Source organism: Nothobranchius furzeri, chromosome 4 (genome assembly GCF_043380555.1).
Source record: "Nothobranchius furzeri strain GRZ-AD chromosome 4, NfurGRZ-RIMD1, whole genome shotgun sequence".
Classification (NCBI taxonomy): domain Eukaryota; kingdom Metazoa; phylum Chordata; class Actinopteri; order Cyprinodontiformes; family Nothobranchiidae; genus Nothobranchius; species Nothobranchius furzeri.
The window spans coordinates 77,713,625-77,732,885 of NC_091744.1; the positions used below are offsets into that span (position 1 = coordinate 77,713,625).

General features: G+C 41.8%; 4 protein-coding genes across 7 annotated transcripts; 2 read left to right on the forward strand and 2 right to left on the reverse strand.

Moving 5' to 3' along the window:
- The first annotated feature begins 664 nt into the window (after positions 1-664).
- Positions 665-2,511, forward strand: tmem17 (transmembrane protein 17). The gene is made up of 5 exons (XM_015964917.3): positions 665-862; positions 998-1,101; positions 1,305-1,418; positions 1,496-1,639; positions 1,776-2,511. Exons 1-5 carry the CDS (start codon positions 748-750, stop codon positions 1,851-1,853), a joined length of 555 nt encoding a protein of 184 aa, XP_015820403.1. The 5' UTR covers positions 665-747; the 3' UTR covers positions 1,854-2,511.
- On the reverse strand, positions 2,257-9,661 carry agbl2 (AGBL carboxypeptidase 2). Of its 4 annotated transcripts, none has more exons than XM_070550446.1 (20): positions 9,563-9,661; positions 9,023-9,143; positions 8,524-8,697; positions 8,342-8,449; positions 7,995-8,142; positions 7,518-7,773; positions 7,011-7,409; positions 6,769-6,911; positions 5,184-5,343; positions 4,954-5,080; positions 4,780-4,880; positions 4,506-4,618; positions 4,344-4,416; positions 3,907-4,026; positions 3,753-3,833; positions 3,564-3,662; positions 3,096-3,186; positions 2,884-3,033; positions 2,782-2,812; positions 2,257-2,694 (listed from the first exon to the last, which is right to left on the reverse strand). In XM_070550446.1, exons 1-20 carry the CDS (start codon positions 9,569-9,571, stop codon positions 2,526-2,528), a joined length of 2,673 nt encoding a protein of 890 aa, XP_070406547.1. In that variant the 5' UTR covers positions 9,572-9,661; the 3' UTR covers positions 2,257-2,525. The 4 variants fall into 4 exon arrangements, with proteins under 4 accessions (XP_070406547.1, XP_070406549.1, XP_015820397.3 ...); XM_070550448.1 differs by having other exon boundaries at positions 2,884-2,935; positions 3,741-3,833; XM_015964911.3 differs by having other exon boundaries at positions 3,741-3,833.
- A 178-nt stretch (positions 9,662-9,839) lies between these two features.
- On the reverse strand, positions 9,840-16,827 carry fnbp4 (formin binding protein 4). Its single transcript, XM_015964915.3, has 17 exons — positions 16,401-16,827; positions 15,734-15,805; positions 15,527-15,651; positions 15,234-15,408; positions 15,001-15,148; positions 14,312-14,414; positions 13,887-14,231; positions 13,441-13,633; positions 13,201-13,325; positions 13,008-13,112; positions 12,641-12,774; positions 11,544-11,686; positions 11,169-11,452; positions 10,958-11,075; positions 10,665-10,858; positions 10,379-10,539; positions 9,840-10,304 (listed from the first exon to the last, which is right to left on the reverse strand). Exons 1-17 carry the CDS (start codon positions 16,522-16,524, stop codon positions 10,214-10,216), a joined length of 2,640 nt encoding a protein of 879 aa, XP_015820401.3. The 5' UTR covers positions 16,525-16,827; the 3' UTR covers positions 9,840-10,213.
- Positions 16,827-19,261, forward strand: LOC107389046 (seipin). The gene has a single exon (XM_015964916.3). It carries the CDS (start codon positions 16,859-16,861, stop codon positions 18,104-18,106), a length of 1,248 nt encoding a protein of 415 aa, XP_015820402.1. The 5' UTR covers positions 16,827-16,858; the 3' UTR covers positions 18,107-19,261.

Here is a 19,261-nt window from a genome sequence, read left to right on the forward strand (position 1 = left end):
GTTTATCCCTTGAGGTCCACGTGGCAGGGGTGAGGTGGTGCTCACTCCTCACCCCTGCCACGTGGACCCAAGGGATAAACCATCAACCCTGCTCAATGGTCAACTTTCCTCGTGGGGTCACACCCATTAGGACAGTGGGAGGGTTTAAATATGTGCACCAAATTTTACTGGTGCAGAGAGGGAGGGAACTAGACAACACCTATTGAATACATACTATTTTTACATACACATTTTTTGCAGAAAGCCACAATTTTGTTTCACTTAAAACATTGTCAAAGAGAATCAACAGAGGGTTCGATAGAATGTTCGAATACTAAAATGTTCGATAGCTGCAACCCTAGTATCACTATAATGAGATAGCTAGTAAAAATTATGATGCTGTCTCATAGTAACTAATTATTCTGAGACATAAAGCCATATCAAATGCTATCTCATAATAATGAAATGAGATATTTTTTAATGAGTAGCGTTAATCAGCTTCCATAAATATTATTTGAGCTACACATTATACTCTCCCCCCTATCTAGTCTCGCTTTTTAAATTTTTATTATCAATGTAGTTAAAATCTGGGAAGTTTTGAAAACGCAAAAGGAGACACGTTTTGCTTCTGGCCTTTCACTTTCTCTCACCCCCACTACCATCAATGGTTACCATGGAAACGACGGTGGCTTTCACGACGGAGCTAGTAGGAAAAAGCGGAAGTGTTTCTCCTCTGGTCATGTTGTTTTTAGCCTGATTTTCTTTGCAATGGAGCTGCCGGAGACAGTTAGGAGGCGCTTAGAAGATTTTTCTCGGAATGTTTTATTCGACCAGACTCGTAATGAGCCGTTCTCAAAACACAACGACTCGTTTATACCTCACGGTAAAAAAAAAAAACAAAAACACAAGCTAACTATGAAGTCGAGTTAGCATGGATGTTAGCATGGATGTGTGTAGCCTTGTTACTTTACCATACCGATTTTAGTTAGTTCCCCTCATTTTTTTTGTATGTGTTTAGACAAACGGGTTCTGTCCAGCCTCCAGCTCCAGATGTCTTTGTACTTTAACACGTGGTTCTTCCCGTTCTGGTGGATCAGTGAAGCTGTGATGCTTCACCTCAAGGTACGAGGTTGGTGGATGGAAGCCGCGAGCAGAAAACCCAGAAAGAAAGAAAAATCCCAAATATCTAAGCTAGATTTAGGATACTTTGGTGCTTAAGTATGGATATGTATTAAACTATAGCAATTCATTTTAGAATCAGATTTTTCATGTATGTTTTGAAGCTTCCAACACAACAAGAATGCTGATGGTAGTTGTTCTTGCAGTATCCTGCCCTTCCAAATTACTACAAGTTTGTCCTTGTGACTGTTCTTCTACTGATGACTCTGATTGAGGCCATCAGACTTTATCTTGGTTACTCTGGAAACCTGCAAGAAAAGGTGAGACCATCTCAGATGACATGATACAGGTGCTGAATGCAGGGTGGGGTTTGAATGTAATTTCTGATCTGTGGAAGGTTCCAGAGTTGGCCGGCTTTTGGCTGCTGAGCATCCTGCTGCAGTTTCCACTCATTCTTTTTCAACTTTTTAATGAAGCCATAATCATACTGCCCTTGGAGAGAGGTGTCCACATAGTTCTTGCCATATTTATCCTCACACAGGTATGACTGGATTCTCAGCTCCATTTTACGTGGCAAATGCACCTAAATACACATGTTATTGTGTTTTCTCAAATTTGAGATCAAGTAATTGTGACTGATTGTAATCTGTTTTTTTTTTGTTTTCTGATTGATCCAGGCTGTCTTTGGTTTTGTGGCCCTGCGGGAAATGGTTAGACACACAGGAAGCCAGTTTCATCTCCAACAGTTTGACTGACGTCCACATATGTTCTGGTGTTCCATTTGATCAGGATTTATTCTTACTTCATACCTCCCAGTCTCAAATGACAAAAACTATGTATTTGCATATAGGATTTGGTACACTTTCTTCACACAATTTTAAATTTAATGCTAAAAAATAATAGAAAATATTTATTTTTGTATTTTGTTCCACTTGTATCATTGCTTTTGTAAATTTGAAGTAAATCATGTTTACTTGACTCACTCTGTACTGTTAGTTAGCATCTGGTTTAGATTTGTTGACCATTTAGTTATTTTTTAATTACAAAAGAAATTTTTGTACAAAGTTACCGACATTTACGCTGCTCTTTGTTCAGGAGCTTTTTGCTTCAGAGGGACTGAAACGTTCTGACCAAAACAGAAAGTTTCAACAAAATTCATGAAACACCCAAGTGCTTTATTTTATTTTATATTTTTTACAACATTTATTTTCATGTACTGAAAATATTATTTGAGAAATCATGAGATTGCATTAGAATAATCAGAAGAATTAAAGCATGTTATTGTCACAAGACGAAGAGATAAGTGAGATTTGGTATAAAACGTATGTGTTTTTCTGTTAGATCTTCCCAATGAAGCATCATTGTCACAAAAATAACTTGTTCTATTAAAATGCAGCTGAACTTTGAGAAGAATCCTGGCACCCGTTTCACTGCTTTGTCTTGATTAGGTTTGTGTTTGATGTGGAGGACGCCTGAAGACAAGATCTGTTTCTAAAACGATGCCGACTGCTGGTATTGGTGGAGGTGAAACTCGTCAGCGGCTGGTTTTTTGGAACAACAGCTGGAGCCATGCTGGTAGACAAAGATGGGGGACATCTGCCATGAAAGCAACACAGCATACAAAAATTATGAACACACAACACACCCTTTTGTAATAAACTATAATCTATCCATGAAGTTTACCTGCCAGGTGCTGCAAAAGGAGATGTCAGCCCTGAAAGAAGAAGGTGGTTCGCATTAGGCAAAAACCGATGGAGACTTTAAGCTGCTGTTCAAGAAACAAACCTCTGCAGACTTGAGAGTGGGAAAGAGATTGGCGCAGAGGGAAACGCTGGTGCTGCGCAGAGGGAATGAAAGTTGGAGGAAGTGGAAGGAGAGCACTCAGGTGTAGTAGCTGAGAGGAGCATTTCCACTGTCCTCTCACTATTGCATCACCTGTGAAACGAGTCATGCGTCCTTATCTGCTGGAAAACCTCCTATGTGTCTCCTAACCTTACCTGAGTGGGGTGACGCAGCTGCGCGCGTGTCGGCATGTGGAGACGCTCTCCGCTGAAGGCATGAAGTGCACCGGCTCCCTGAGCAGTTTTCCTAAAACACACAAAAAAATACCATAGAAAGATCCACAAGTTGGAATTAAAATAACACTTTTTATTATCTTTCATTAATGATCAAAAATTAAAGGTCATGTAATTTTGTAGCAGAAATAACAGTTACACTTGACAATAGAGGCCCCATTATTAATCTTAGTGCATTAATAAACAAAACATTTCCACTATTGTTAACTATTAGGTGTCCTTAAGGTTAGGACAAAGGGCCATGGACGATATCTGCTTAGTAATGCATTACATAATATGGTTAAGCTGTTGTTAACACTTTTATCTAATAATTTATTCATGCTTAATAATGCACTAAGTAACATTAATAAAGGGACCCTTATTGTAAAGTGTTACCGAAATAATGTTTACCAAGATGTGCTTGCAGTCTTTCCTCAGAGTCCCCTGACTGGCGTCTCCATGGTTACCAGTGGGAGATGAGAGTTCAACCTTTTTTATGAGGGTGTTGAGCTTCAAAATAAAAGTCTCTTATCAGGAAATCAAACTTCCCACCTAGTTACTTGTATCACATATCATATTTCTACTTACTGTAGTTTTTACCTGCTGTTTCCTTCTTTCTCCTCCAACAGGTTTCTCTCTTTTTCTCTGCTTATCTGTGTTGTCCTGAGGCAGGTCAGCCTCCTGCAGAAACGGTTACTCATCAGCTTACAGAACTAATTTAATCTGAGCAGCAAGGGCTCTTTACTAGTCTTACGATACTCGTGCTGCTGCGTTGTAGGACTTTTGGCCGTGCACTACTCCTCGCTCCGTCTGGCTGCAGCCCGTTTCTTTCTCTGCGAGACTTCAGTCGTTTCTTTTTCTTCTTGACTTTTTTCTGTAGGAGAGAACAATGTGAGTAGGTAATTACCCAAAACAGGGAATGATGAGCTGCTGAGACTTTTTTTTTAACGAAGTGACAAAAGTAACTTTTACTGCACACTGCTCTGTCCCTATTTCCTAGCAGTCATGGGACAAAACACCTGGAAAAGACCAAGTATAAAATATTTCTTTTTTTCAGTGTCAGGTGTGCTTCATACCAACATTTATTTGTTTAAATTGGGTATTTTTAAATGAAATAACTAACAATGCTACAAACTAATTTCCCTTAGAGGAAAAAAACAACATAATTTGGTTTAATTAGTCTTTGTATACTTCTGCATTCTGCAGCTGCTGCAGGAGATGAACTGGAAGTCCATCTGAGTCAGAGCTGTTTGAGCCACCGGTGCTGCAAAAGCAAAGCAGAGTAATGCACATCAGTTTCATTCAGATTTCCCTGAATGGCACTAGATTCAAGAAACTGAAACATTATTTCACCTTGTTTCCAGTTCAGACACAGAGACCTTTTGGTCGGTGCCCACATCTTTGCCAGTTCTCTCTCTGACCTTCTTCCCCAGCATTGTTGCCAATTCTGTCAAACAGTGTGTAACCTAAAATAAAATAAATAAAAAACACAAAATTAACCTCTAAACCTGCACAGAACAAACATCTCACACCATTTAATTACACTTTTTAAACCTGATTTATTTATTACAGTTTGTAGAATATATTGTTTCTTTTAGGTGAAAAGGAGCATTTTGTGATCTCTCGCCTTCGTCTTGTCGGGGTCACAGAAGTCCAGCAGGGTGTCACAGAAGTTAAAGCCCAGGGACTTCAGGTCTTGAGTGGAAAAGTGAGTCCCTCTCCTGTCATCTAAAGTAAAAATGAAGAAATGATGGTGTAAGTGTAGAAATGCATCAACATAATAGAGGGGGAGCATATTCACCCAGAGTGGAGCCTCCAAAGGTGGCCTCCATGGTGTAGCTGTTCCTGATGCCGAGTTTCCACATGGAGATTCGCCCAGTCCCCTCTTTGTTTTTCTCCACCCGGAATTTGCAGCTTTTAAAGGAGAACTAAGAGTAAAGATTTAGATGAGACACGGAGATAAAAACCAACTTCTTAAACAGGCAAACTAGAAATGTGATATAAAACTCTGTATAGTTTTTTTTTTTTTACCTTGTTGCTTGCGTTCTTGCTCATCATTAGTGGAAAGACCCTCTCTTTAAGTGTGAGGGATGCGTCGCCTCGGCTGCTGCAACCATACATGAAAACGTTGTTTTTTCTGTTGTGGCCGTGGAAGTCGCAGTATAGAAGCACCTCTGTGTCGGCCATCAGTCTGGAGAAAGGGTGGGTGGAGATAAACACAAAGTCTCACTCAGACCAGAAAAATTTTTGAATTTTTCACAAGATATATAGGAAAGTTTTGCTATTTTAAACTTGATAAATGAATAGCAGATTACATCCAAACAGGATAAAATGGAGATGACCGGGTTAAAGACCAGCCTGCAGGTTTTAGATCATACAATTTGATTTATTATATGTTTAAAATAGGGGCAAGAATTAAAATTCAACCCTAACCCCCCAACTGGAGACTGAAAAATTTTAGCATCGCAATTTATGCCCTATATATCAATCATCAAGCTGCACCTCAAACACTAGAGCCTGGACTGGAAGACCATAGAAACTTTTTTATGTGCTCCAAACACAAGTAAAACTACAATTAAATGAATCGTGACAAATCATTCTTCATGAAGGAAAGAAAGGATGAAAAAACTTTTACATTTTTACTGTTAAGTTTTGTAGTTGGTAGAAAGCAGGCAGGCGGTACCTGTATGAACTTTATTACAGCAGGAGGAACAAGCATGTTGTAACTATCTGCAGAACTTCCCCTGAACTCTACACTACACCTCTATGTATATCAGTAGCACTCAGTTCAGTACACATTTACAATGTTCCGTGTCCATTTACACTTCATCAATAACACATTTACTAATATTTACACATCTCAACCAATCACATGATGGTTACCTTTATAATGAGACCAAAGTTATCAAATAGACCTTGTGGTTACAGAAATATACTCACTAAAGTGTGGGTGTGCCATCTGTGCCTCACTAACATTATTTTTTATTTTAAAAATTTGCTTGGGCCCAAACTGTCTTGAACGATAAAAATGCGATTAATCAAAATTAATTACAAAGCCTCTAATTAATTTGATTATTATTATTTTTTATCCTACCTTTAGTTTAGAGCTGTGAGTATTCTTGGGGATTTTTTTCACATCTTTTAATTTTTAAGTTATTTATATGTTTGTTTTTAAAACACGATTCTATCATATCCACAGTATATGTTTGACTCCCATTTAAAAGAATAAAATGAAATATTTAAAAACTGCCGAAAGCATATCATCTGTGTTTTGCCGGATCAGGGCTTCCTACGCAGTGTGCCAACATACACGGAAAAGCAAAATGAGAAATGAAAAATCCAACTAAACAGAATCTTGTATTTCTCTTTTCTGACTTTAAAGGGTTTCTTTCTTTTTTCATTTCACCCTCCATCTCAATTTCTAATTGTTCTGGTAACGTGAAACAGATGCTACTGTTTTACCTTTTAGCATAAAACCTGCTTTAGTTCTTATGTGTAAAAATGTAGAAACACGTATTTATTGTTATATATTATTAATGAGCTGACTTTTAGTGTTTAATTTGAGGTTTCCTTCTGAACCAGTGGTTCAGTGTTGATTTTTGCAGTGTGTTGCTACCTTTTGACCATATCTCTAGTGTGCCACACACACGGAAAAGAATCCTTCAGCAACGTCTTATAGTTCCTGTTCAGGTCCCTGCCTGCCAGGGAGCAGCGATAGTTACCCACCACCACGCCATCTGGGTTCAGCATTGGTACCACCTTCAGAGCCACAGAGAAAAAAATGCTGTCAGAATATTTAAATCACTCTACACTGATAAGATAGAGATGATGAGAAAGAGAAATACACTCAATGAGCACCTTGAAAACAAAATTATCCCTGAGGATTTGAGCGTCTTCTGAATCCCCCAGCAGAAAGTCAAGGAATCCCTCCATCACCCATGACCCGTTGGTTTCCCCAGGGTGCACTCGGGCCGTCACCACCACAGCCTTTTTGCTGCTGGTGTTGAGCCTGTTGGCCTGTCTGGATGTTATCGTCATGACATAAACTGCATTCCCTGCAAGGCTTTGACACAAGACCCGCAATTTACAGAATGACATCACTGTCGGGTTGGAAGAAATGCGCTGAAGGTAGCGCTGCAGACGTGAGTAGGTGTAGGGGTAGCAGTGGGCCAGGTAGCAGGTGTCAGAGTCGTAGGGGAACTGAAGCGTCCAGGTGAGCGAGAATAGGGTGGCAGAATCACTGTTTTCATCCCTCGCCTTTCAAAAAGACACAACACAATGTTTTGTTAAAGACAAGTCCTAATATGCTTCAGATTTCTGCGTGAATGACCAAACTTCTCTCACAAAAACCCATCCAGATGTTACCTGACTGATGTTACGATAGTATCTGATACCGGAGCCTGCCCGCTGCCATCCGACGCCGTTCTCCTTAGCGGCTCTTTCCGAGTACAAAAGTGGTTTCAAGCCCTGAGAATACAGACTTCTTCTCTTCATCAGGTTGGTGATGGTGAAGCGGTACGTCACCCCGGCCCTCGTGTTCCTGATCCTGAAGTAAAACCACTGTGTGTGCTTGGCGGTGTACATGTCTGTGCGTAGAGTGAGCTCGTAGTCATGGATGCCCCTGAAATACAGATGGAAATAAAACGGAACAAGAAAATTTTTAAAACAATGGATCATGATGGAAGACTCAGCTGGTCTTGAGTCAGAAAAGGGTAGAATGCCTTCTCCGGGTCAGGGACGAGGTCCTGGCTCAAGTGGAGGAGTGTCAGTATCTAAGTGGACGAACATCGATGGTGGAAAATGAGCAAAAATAGACATTGATCATTTGTACTTAAGACTCACACTTGGATGGCCTTCTGGAGGTTGCCGCTCTCAAAGCGGGATTCAAACTCAAGTGTGACGTCTGAGGTATGGATTTGGGAAGTGGAGATCCTTTCAGGTCGTGTGCTTCCCCCAAAACGGGAAAAGGTGAAATAGTGATGCTTGATAGCTTGACAGGATGAGAAAGATGTGAAACATGAAACTTTAAATTAAACACTTTCAAAAATCAGCTATTAAGAGGAAGCTTTACAAGAAGCATTGTTACACAGATTACCCCAAATTAGATGCTCATAGTTTTATATAATATACTGATTAAAGTGGTCCTTGTGTTTAAACATTTGTGTAAAATAGAGACTATCGAGACGTACCCGGGTCATTAGAGTACACTACCTTCCCCCGCTCCTCTCCAACTGGCATGGGTTCCTCCTCGTGTCCCGAGGCCTGATAAAAAGGCTCTGGCTCTGGGGGTTCCCACTCTACGATACAACCCAAACAACGTGTTGGTAACAAACAGGGCGATGTATAAAAGACGGACTGGACAAAATGTTACCTATGTGTTGTATGATGTCGCCAATGATCTCACACTCTATGGGCCAGCGCGAGCGGGGACTGGTTGGGAAGTTAACAATGTCCAATGGCTCACTTAGGGTCAAGACGGGTCGGCCATCACTGAAGTTTATGAGCAGCTGCCTGGTGCGCAGAGTCTGACTGAGGTTTACAGAAACTGTAGGGACACAAATAATGTATGTTTTGGTAAATGGCTTATATTTGTATACGGTTCTTCAACCCCCCCAAGGTGCTGCACAACACAATCAGTCGTTCACCCACTCACACACTGGTGGGGACAATGTAGGCAAAGCGCTAACAGAGGCGAGGCCTGCCGAACACTGGCCTCCAACCAACAGCAGGCAAGGTGTGTCTTGCTCAAGGACACAACAGCAGCATTCTCTGGTCAGAGCCGGGATCGAACCCGCAACCTTCCGATTACCGGACAACCCGCTCTACCGCCAGAGCGACTACAAATGTAAGCTATTTGAAGATTGTCCTACGTTGCTTTCTTGCAGCCAATTCGTCTTCTTTTGTGTTGGAGTCATTGATGTCCAGTTTGTCCAACCGACAGGAATTCCACAGATTCCTGACTGAAGCAGCAATAGTCGACGTTTTCACTGCCTGAGAGGAAAAACAGTGTTTATGAAAACTAATAAGTCTTTAAAAGTTTGATTTCAAATGGAATATTTTTGTACATCTCTTTTTTTCCCCTACATTATAGAACTACGTGTTTGGGATTATCTGCAAAACATTCGATGCCAGTGGAATTATTATAAACGGCAGGTAAGATATATTTAAACAGCAAAGTTTTATCTGAACTTTTCGCATCGTGAAAAATAGCTTTCATAACCAATTATTTTAAAAGCAACACATTTTGATGGTAAACAGTTGAAATCATAATCAGACAGTAAACGAATAATGGCTGTCTGCATGTTAAGATCAGTTAGCTTTTGAAAGCAGGACCGAGTCCTGCTTTTATTTTGAAAGTCTTATTTCCCCATTATTTACATGGAACATTATTAAGTCTGTCGGTCACTTACCTCGGTCATATTTACAAAAACATCATGCAGAGAGAACTTGTCAAACACAAAGTGATCTCAGAGCGAACCACACCACCAGCAACCCAAAGACACAACACTGGTTGCCATGGATACGGAAGACAATAAATGCTTCAGTAAAGCAGCCATTGGTTCATCATTCAGAAACTTAGTAAATGTTATATCTCAGCTCAGTTTTAACAAGCTTTATGTACAGCTCTATTAAATATTTTTATTATTTTATTTACATGCAATTTTAAGGAACAATGCAGCAAACTTATTTAAAAAAAAACTTTAATAACTTTTTACAAAATATACAAGTTCCATTAGGATTCCCTCCCCTCCCACTAACACAGCCTGCCCCAATTTCTTTATACACAGCTGTAAAAACACTCCATAAAATAGACAATTCTGCCCAACAAACTGTGGTGGGCATCCGAACCAGGTCTGTACAAAAATGTGACAAACTGACTTTAGCACATTTGGCACCTTTACAGATACAAAAACACAGAAGAAGACATTCAACCCCCTCTAGTAGAATGGCCTGCCATGTAAGGGCTTCTAAACGTCTGTCACTAACAAAAACCAGTGAGAAACGGATGTTTGCCATTTGTAAAAGAGGACATTGTAGTGACGGCAGGAGCAGGAGAGAGGTTAGGTGGTATTCATCAACTTTCGTTTCTTGAGGCGCTCTCGCCAGTCTGCAGGCAACGCCTCAAAGTTGGCGTTCTTAGAAGCTTTTCCCCTGGAGAAGAAGAAAAAATTGAATATCATCAGCACTAATTCTACTAAAAGAACTGAAATGACTTAGAAACATACGTCACGAGTTGTTGTTGTTTCCAGTCCTCTATATTCTTCTTGTTGAGCTGCTCTCGGTCTTCATCGCTAGAACTGCTCTTCTCCTCCTCGTCCAACTCCTTCTGGATGCTCTGCCACTTCTTTACCAGCGAAGGCATTTTAGTTTTACTCTTCTTTGACGACTACACAAACAGGAGGGATAGAAAAAGATGAGATGGACAGAAACATCATGTTTTTTTTATTAATAGGATTACAATAGTCAAATGGAGATCAATTTTCTGTGCATATTTCAAAGTGTAACACTAACTTTTTCTTTTTTTGGTTTCTTGGCCTTATCCACAGCTGAAGCTTTGGTGCCAGGACTTTCGTAGGCAGGCTGGGATGGAGGAAGTGGTGGCTGAAGAGGAAGGGCTGGTACGGGTGGGGCAGGAGGCTCACAGGGGACCAACGAGGCAGCTACAGCCGGCATGCCCCAGTACGCAGCAGCTGGCATCAGAGGAGCTGCACAAAAACCATAAAAACAAGATCATTATGTGAAAATGATGGCAAAAGGTTTTTGGAGTTAGTAAATTGACTTTGAATAGTTGAGGATGTTTTTACCTGTATTAAGAAGTGATTGGGTGTAGATAATGGGACTGCTGCCAATCATAATGTTTTTATTCATCTGGCCAGCTTTGCGTTTCTGACCCTTTCCAAAAGAAGTCGCTGACTCAATAATCTGTAAAAAGAAAAACCAAAGAAGAACGTTAAAACTACATTTTCACAAAACAAGTAAATCACCTAAAAATGTTACATCTGCTAGCTCTCTCACCTTCATGCCGACCGAGCAAGACCTCCCGCCATCCTCCTCTGTTCCAGGAGCTGGAGGCTCCTCGTCATCATCATCCATCTCCATTTCCACTTCCATTATCTCTCCATCGCTGTCAGGAGGCGGGGGAGGGGGAGGGGGAGACTCGGGCGGGAGGGGAGGAGGTGGGGGGTCGCTTGGAAGTGGAGGAGGGCTGTCAGGGAGTGGTGGTTGGGATGGGGACCAGTAAGAGGATGAACTGGGTTGAGGTGGGAGTGGCGGAGCAGTGGTGGAAAATGTTGACGATTCTGTTGAAAAGATCAAAATACAAGAATGAAGGGAGCGATTCGTGACGTCGATGAGGAGCAAAAATAAAAGATCCTGTATTAACAGACTGACCAGCTGATCCAGATGCTTTGGCCTCCTCTTGGCTCATGGCACATGGACCGTCTTCTGGGTCCTCCTCCTTGTCCTCCTCCGTCGGAAACTCCCACTGGGAGGTGCCGTTCCGCTCCCGCACGTAGAAATATCGCCTGTGCTCTCTAAAGAATGGAACAACAGAGATAAAAGACAACAGTCTCAACCACCATCCTTCAAACCTGCCGTGTGCCATGATACCCTGGGACAGCGGGGCAAGGCAGCGGACGTAATGGCAACAATGGGGAATAGGATTGTTGGTATGGACAGCCATTTTAGCCGTCCAGAACAAGGACCCAATTAGAATGTCTTTATGGGTGTGGACAGGGGACCCACCTTGCTCTTAAGAGTAAATAAAGTAAAACAAATCATCTCTAGGTCCTGAAAGTAGCTGTCAGCAGCTCACATGATGGTTGTCATAGTTTCTGTTTTAGACAACCATTCCCTCCCAGATAGAGGACGACACCAGGGAGGAAACGCCATCATTATTATCATCAACAGTCAAATCAGACAACAATCACACAATCAATTCATCTTACATAAAAAAATAGTAATTTTAAAAAAACAGGAAGACATAAAATAGAGTTGGTCTGACCTGCAGGATTCCTCGTCATTGCTCCATCTTCACATTTTGTTTTGGTGACACTCGTTGCATCCACGACATCAATCTTTCTGCTTTGCATTCTGGGTGTTGCAGTCCTGTAACGTGCAAGGCTTCCCCCACAAAACCAACCAATCTAACACAAAAACCCTCCCGGTTTCTTATGTCTGAATGAGCCCGTACTCAGTCTACAAACGGCCCCACAACACAGGGCCCAAGAGTCAGTTACGGGACATGGCATCCTCTCTGCAGCAGGTTTATTTAACAGGAAGCAGGCTGGCTCAAAGTGGATGTTTTCTTATAAGGACTGTATCACAGAAACCTCAAGTCTATTTGTGGAAATCCACTCGCACAGGTTAAGCTTCGCCCCAAGCCATGTAACACTGGCTGCACCCTCGGCACTGAGGGAGGTGCTGAGACACCGTAAGATTTCTGGGGGCGAGGGAGGTTATAGATGTGAAAGGTAAGGAGCGCGTACCTGTCCCAGTGGCAGGACCAGCCTTTAGGGGTGGCGTTAAGTTCATAAAATTTTATGTGTTCTGCAGCTTCTTGCAGCTTGCGGCGGAGATAGATCCCGTTTAGAGCCCCTTCCCTCCAGTCAGCAATCCGTGTCTGGAGATAAAAAACACAACAAAGACCAACATGAGATAAATGATACAAACAAAGAAACAGATTAAGACAGAACCAAGATGTAAAAGTCATTTCAGTATGTTTCTACGAGGACACATTATAAATGAATTATTGAGAATTTTTAAATATTAAACACAGGCCTGTGCTAAATTACATGACACAAAATGATGAATATTTAAAATAATGAGGAGGCAGCAGCAGAAATGTCTTCTCACCTCGGTTTGTAGCAGAAGCAGGTGAAAGTTTGAAATTGTTTTCTTGTTTATTCCCAGAAACTCCATTTTGCTAGTTAACGTGTTGGCCAGCTCTCCTATCTGAAACTGCAATTAGACAAAAAAGAAAAAAGAAAACGTTATTATATTGTAAGTATTTATTTACGATGAACAACAGTGACGTTGGTGAGTTTACCTTTAGCTCAGGCGTCTCCTCCTCATCTTTGAAAGTAAGTTTTGGAACTGCCGTGTCCTCTGGCGTTTCTGCCTTTTGGTCCTCTCCTTCCACTTCCACAACACTTTCTAAGATGTTAGGGGTTGCTATAAAAAGACACAAAACTGCATTTAAAAAACAGATTTAATAGAGGAATTCTCAACACTATACTATATTTACTATACTACTAGTCACAATCACCATGCAAACACTTGAACTCACCCGACTCCGAGTTGTCCACCACGTCGGAGCCTCTGCTGTTTGAGTCGGGGCTGGCAGCAGAGGGAAAAACCGTCTTCCACCGCTTCTTCTGCAGTTGGACGCCACGAGCTCCTGCAGTTTCTTGACTAGCCTCAGACAATGGACTAGAGCCCCCGGCGCTCCCGTCCCCGTCCTCGAGTGCTCTGAGTTCAGCCTGAGAACCAGGTGTTTACACCAAGTTAAATCCAGGTCACAGACATTTAACTATGCTATACTATTAACCCACAAGTAGCATCATCATCATTACAGAGAGATATGTTGGTGACAAACCGTGTCTGAGCTTTTATGTTCAATACAAAAATAAATAGTTTAAGCGAACAAGAAAATAAACCTTGATGAAATGTCCAGGGACAAAAATTAACAAGACAACTTTATGTGTGGTTAAACTACAGTTTTACAGTCCCCACCTTCTTCCTCTCTAGAGCCAGCTCCAGATCCACCGTGTCCTCCTCTGGCTCCTCCTCAGCACCTGAATTGTCTCCAGACAGCTTCTTGGTACAAACATCTTTCTGGGCTGTGACGGCTATTTCTGGTTCCAAAAAGGGTATAGGAGGAGACCCTGCGGGTTTTACATCCTCTTCATCAGAATCCAAACTATTTACTGTCTCATCCAAACCCGTAAGCAGCTTTTTTCTCCATTTTTCCTCTGCTTCTTTCACTTCAGATGGGATCAGTGGACCAAGGAGAGACGCAGCCACTCCCTGGTTCTCCTCCTCTTCGCTTGTAAGGCCTACGATATTTTCAATGACTTCCTATTAAGACAAAAACAAATTGGAACTCAGAGTGAGAACACAGAAAATAAACCTTTCCAGATGAGTGTAAAAAGACTTGCCTTAGCTTTAGTCTCCATCACAGGAGCTTCGGCTGCAGCGGAGACAGGATTGTCCTCTGAATAATAACTTGCGTGGGCTGAGCCATTGCCATTGACACTTGTGCTAGACAGGAAAAAGAGCAACCTTTAGACTAGGGCTGCACGATATTAGGAAAACCTGTGATATTCGATAACAATGATTAATATTGCGATGACGATATTACTTGCGATAAATAAAAACTTAACTCAGGAACAAAAATAATTAAATAAAAAAATGAGAAAAGCTAAAGATGCGAGGAAAAGAGAATGAACAAGAAAAGGCAGTCAATAGATCCCGGGAAAAGCAGAACAAAGCTAACTCAGGTGTTTGCTAACCATCAAAATAAAGTGTCGTCCGCCTCGGGGGCGGGCATCTAACCTATGAGAACCCACCCATTTGGCCAAATGGGTGAAGAGCTCTATTTGATTTGTTAAAAAAACATCATGACAGAATGCATTATGTGTAGCAAACATTTGAGCTGACCATTCATTGCGCTATTTATCTGTTCTTTGCGATATGCATATTGTGCATGCTGATATCACCATAACGATATATTTACGATATATTGTGCAGCCCTACTTTAGACAAACGGATTTCTGAAGTAAAAAAAAACCTTAAATTACAAAAGTGCGTTGTTATGATTCTAATTCAACAATTTTTGTTTTCCTACCTGTTTGCAGAATGTCCAAGGCTTTGAACCTGATCAGCTAGGTAGTGTGGAAGTTCCCAAGACACCTCATTGGTCAGAGTGTTCCAGTAGTAATAGCAACCTGAGTTCTCATCCCATACCTCCTGCCAGTCTCCCATCTCTATACCAACTGTAATACAAGCACACATTTTTTACATAAATGCATAATTTACAACAAACATGACAGCTAATTCATGACAACAGTAATGGGTTACCTCCAGCTAGTGAGTCTTGTGTATTGTACTCGAACTCTGTGCTTTGTTGATTCTGTCCACCCTCCCCAGGTGGCTCCTGAGGTTTGGCTTCAGGTCTTGGTGGAGTAGCATTTGGAAAAGAGGGATGAGCTGTTGTGTCATCTGTACTTGGCTGAGTTGTGATTGCATCAATTTCCTTGAATAGGAGAAACGGCAACAAAGAAAAAAATTGTGAAAAATGTAATGACATTTTCTGCTGGTGGAAAAAAAGAAGCTACTAATAAAGATGCAAGCTTTTTACATCTCATACTTACAGCCATGAAATTGGCCAGAGTACTATCAATGTCTGCCGGTTGGTTGTGTCGGGAATTTGCAGCTGATCGATCTCTAGCATCTTCTTCATCACTGTCCTCATATGCTCCGAGCAATGACAAACCCTCTACGTGAAAGGAGACAAGTCAAATAAATCACAGCGCTTGAAAAACAGGTTTTTGTTTACCTTCAAACTCAATTTCACTCACCCGTTGCCTTTACTGCTGGTGTCTTAATATTAGTGTGTCTCACGAATTTGTGTCCGTCACCGTCCTGTTCATCTGCACAAAAATAGTCCACAAGAAATCCGGTTCAGCTCCAATAAACACGAGTAGCTGACAACACAGACGATTACATTGTTTCTTTACAAGGGCACCCCTCTTACTTATACACACAGAAAAATAATTCTGTGTTGTAATTTTAAGATTTTTGAATTAGCCTCTGTCAGTGCGCACCAGGGCAGCTGTGGCTACATCGTAGCTCATCACCATCAGTGTGTGAATGGATGAATGATACACCGTAGTGTAAAGCGCTTTGGAGTCCTTACTCTGAGAGGCGCTATACAAGTGCGGGTCATTTAGTTTGGCTATCTGTCGACAGCCCAACTTGCTTCACAACTGCCGTAATTTTAACAGCTAGCTTAGCGCTAGCCCGTAGGGAGTGATAGCATACATACATTATTAGATTCAACCGTGAGCAATGAATTTAACAATATAGCAATAGTTGTGCATACATTGTCTAGGCTAAAACTTTAGTCACGTAAACGTACTGTGAAAAAGTGGGGTTTTTTTTGTTGTCGTTGATGAGGCCCACTCGTCAGGCTTTAACCTTTTTTTAGCACTAAGCTAACCCTCGCTAACGTGTGACGACAAGTACCATCAGATCCCGAGTTCGCTTCTTCCCTCTCTCCGGGATTACCACCGCGGTTTCCGGGAGGAGAAAGCTGTAAAATTGTTCTCCGACCAACAGCTCCTCCACCAAGGCGAGTTTTCTTTCCCATTATTGTGTCTGCTAGAAGAAAATAGGCGTCGAAGCTCTGCTTCGAAGCTGACAAAAAAAATGTTCTAACCCGGATGTGGTTAACAATATCCGGGTCGTGGGGTCATGTTTTTGTTTAGCCGCATTTCAATGATACTAAGTAGCTAACGAGCTTACAGAAGAGAGCGTTCGTTTTAAATCTTAAATAGTTCCGAATATTGATATTTTTCTATATTTTGACCAAGCATAACAATCCTACCAGCCGGGTTTCCTGGTGCGTAGCTATTTGAACAACGGACTTGATTCATGGGAAGTGAGGATAAGCAATTACAGTTTTGACGTGGTGCCACCCACTAATGTCTGAATTTAAGGATCCGCCACAGAGGCAGCAGCCCACAGGACTCCAGAGAGGATTAACAGACCAAAACAGAAGCGGATCAGACAAGATGGGAGGAACGATGGGACCATTTCTTCACTGGCTGCAGGACGTGGCAGCTGTGACTCTCCTCAAAGCCCAACGGACATTATTTCAGGCAGCCATCCTCTGTTGTACCCTGGTCCTTCTGCTCTGGGTGTCCATATTTCTCTATGGCAGCTTCTATTACTCTTACATGCCCACTGTGAGCTTCGCCACTCCTGTGCACTTTTACTACACATCTGATTGTGATGCTGGAGAATCAGGTCTCTGCTCCTTCCCTAGAGCCAACATCTCCTTCATGAGGAATAACAGAGACCAGGTGATGGCTAATGGTCAGCCTTACAGAGTCTCTTTGGAGTTGGAGATGCCCGAGTCTCCAGTGAATGAACAGCTGGGTATGTTCATGGTGAGGATGTCCTGTTACACCAGAGGTGGGAAGGTCGTCTCGTCTGTGGGGCGATCCACAATGCTGCATTATCGCTCCAGCCTTCTGCAAACCCTGAGCACTTTATACTTCTTTCCGTTCCTGCTGACTGGGATGGCTGAGCAGAAGCAGCTGATAGAAGTGGAGCTCTACTCAGATTACAAGACAAATGCTTATGAACCGACTGTCGGTGCAGTAATTGAGATCCATTCTAAACGGGTCCAGATCTACTCATCTCAGCTCCGTATCCACGCCTACTTCACCGGTATACGATATCTGTTGTACAACTTCCCCCTGACATCTGCAATAATTGGCGTGGCCACCAATTTTGCTTTCCTCAGTGTCATTGCACTTTTTGGGTACTTGCAGTTTATTTGGGGTGGGCTCTGGCCCCCAGATCAAGTCCGAGTTAGGGTCATGATGGGAGACAACACTCGCATCCAGAAGAGGAGGGAGGAGGCTCGGAAGCGCATTGAGAGGGAAAATTCCCTGAAAGAACTCAATTCTCCAGCAGTGATCGGGTCTGTGAACGGGATTCTCAGTCTCCAGGGAAATGGCACATTAGGAGACGTCTCATCAGAGGGCCCGTCTTTAAACCTTGATTCCTCTGGTACGGAGGTGCCGGATAACAAGGAAGAGGAGTCTCATGATTCTGAGGGGCCCGAGGACATTGGCAGCTCAAATGAGTTGAATGGAAGCTTTTCGTCTCAATCTGGAGAGACAACTGTTCGCCAGAGACCTGGACCGTGGATGAGTCTCTGAGCCCTAAAGTCAGCACAATCATTAATCTTATGATGGGAACATTCTCTTATTGTTGGCACCTTGAATACAATTAATAAAAAGTAGGCTAAAGCAGATGCACAGTTTGAACAAATTCACATGCATGAGAAATGTTGCGTTAGCTATAACCGGTAACCTGTTACTGTCTTTTCTTTTTATCTTAGGACTGTTACAAGAATCTAGTTTGTGCCATTTGAGTTTTGCTGGTTTTGCATTCTAGTTCTGGCATGTTCTTCAGCATCATTAGTCACCAGACACCGCCTTTTAATCAGCTAAACCTGCTTGTGTGTTTGTGACTGTCCACATCAGCACCAGCCTCTGGTAAATGAGAGGTAAAGTAATAAACAGTGCTTCTGTTGATGTTCAGCTCAAACACTGCTACTGTTCTTGGATGAAGAGAGCATGTGATTGAAGCGAAAGTGCATGTGACTTATTTTTATCAAGGCAATCTGATCAGGACCTTTAGCTCAAGAAAAAGCATCTCTTGTCTTTCACAAAGTTCCAGGAAAAAAGAAAAGAGAGATTTTAGCCCGAGGGATGCTAACTGTATATTTCTGTCCTGTCATGCAAATCCGCGTTTTGTCTCGCTGTAATTGGTGATTTGAAGCTTGGGTCCTTCTACACAGTCGTTCCATTGTTGGGTTGCTGCAATGTTGCTGTGGAACGAAGTCTAACTTTTTGTTTTATTTATTTTTCTCTAATAATCTAGGATTTCTAGATGAGCGACACAAGTCGTGTGTTTAACATTTACGGTTGCACTGAATAACAAGAAAAGGTAAAGTTACAGATCTGGAGTTGATGTTAAAAACACAGCTGGATTAAGGTTGATGCAGATGTTGCTGGAGGACAGCTTAACCTCTGACGTTACTCTCTGAGAGCCTTAAGTGTTAGTAACATGTAAGTTTTGTTTACCTGATTCAGGATTTTGGACCAAAGATGGTCTGAGAAGAAGAAAATGTTATTTATACATTTGAACATATTAGTTAATATAAGAGTGAAGTGCTTGTTTATTAAAGCTCAGTCTAACTGATTATTATAGTAGAATAGGAGGAAACTTTACTTGAGGTTGCTTAGAAAGAGTCTAATGTGTTTTTGATTTATGGGAACCTGCTTCATCCAATAAATACTCCAAAATCA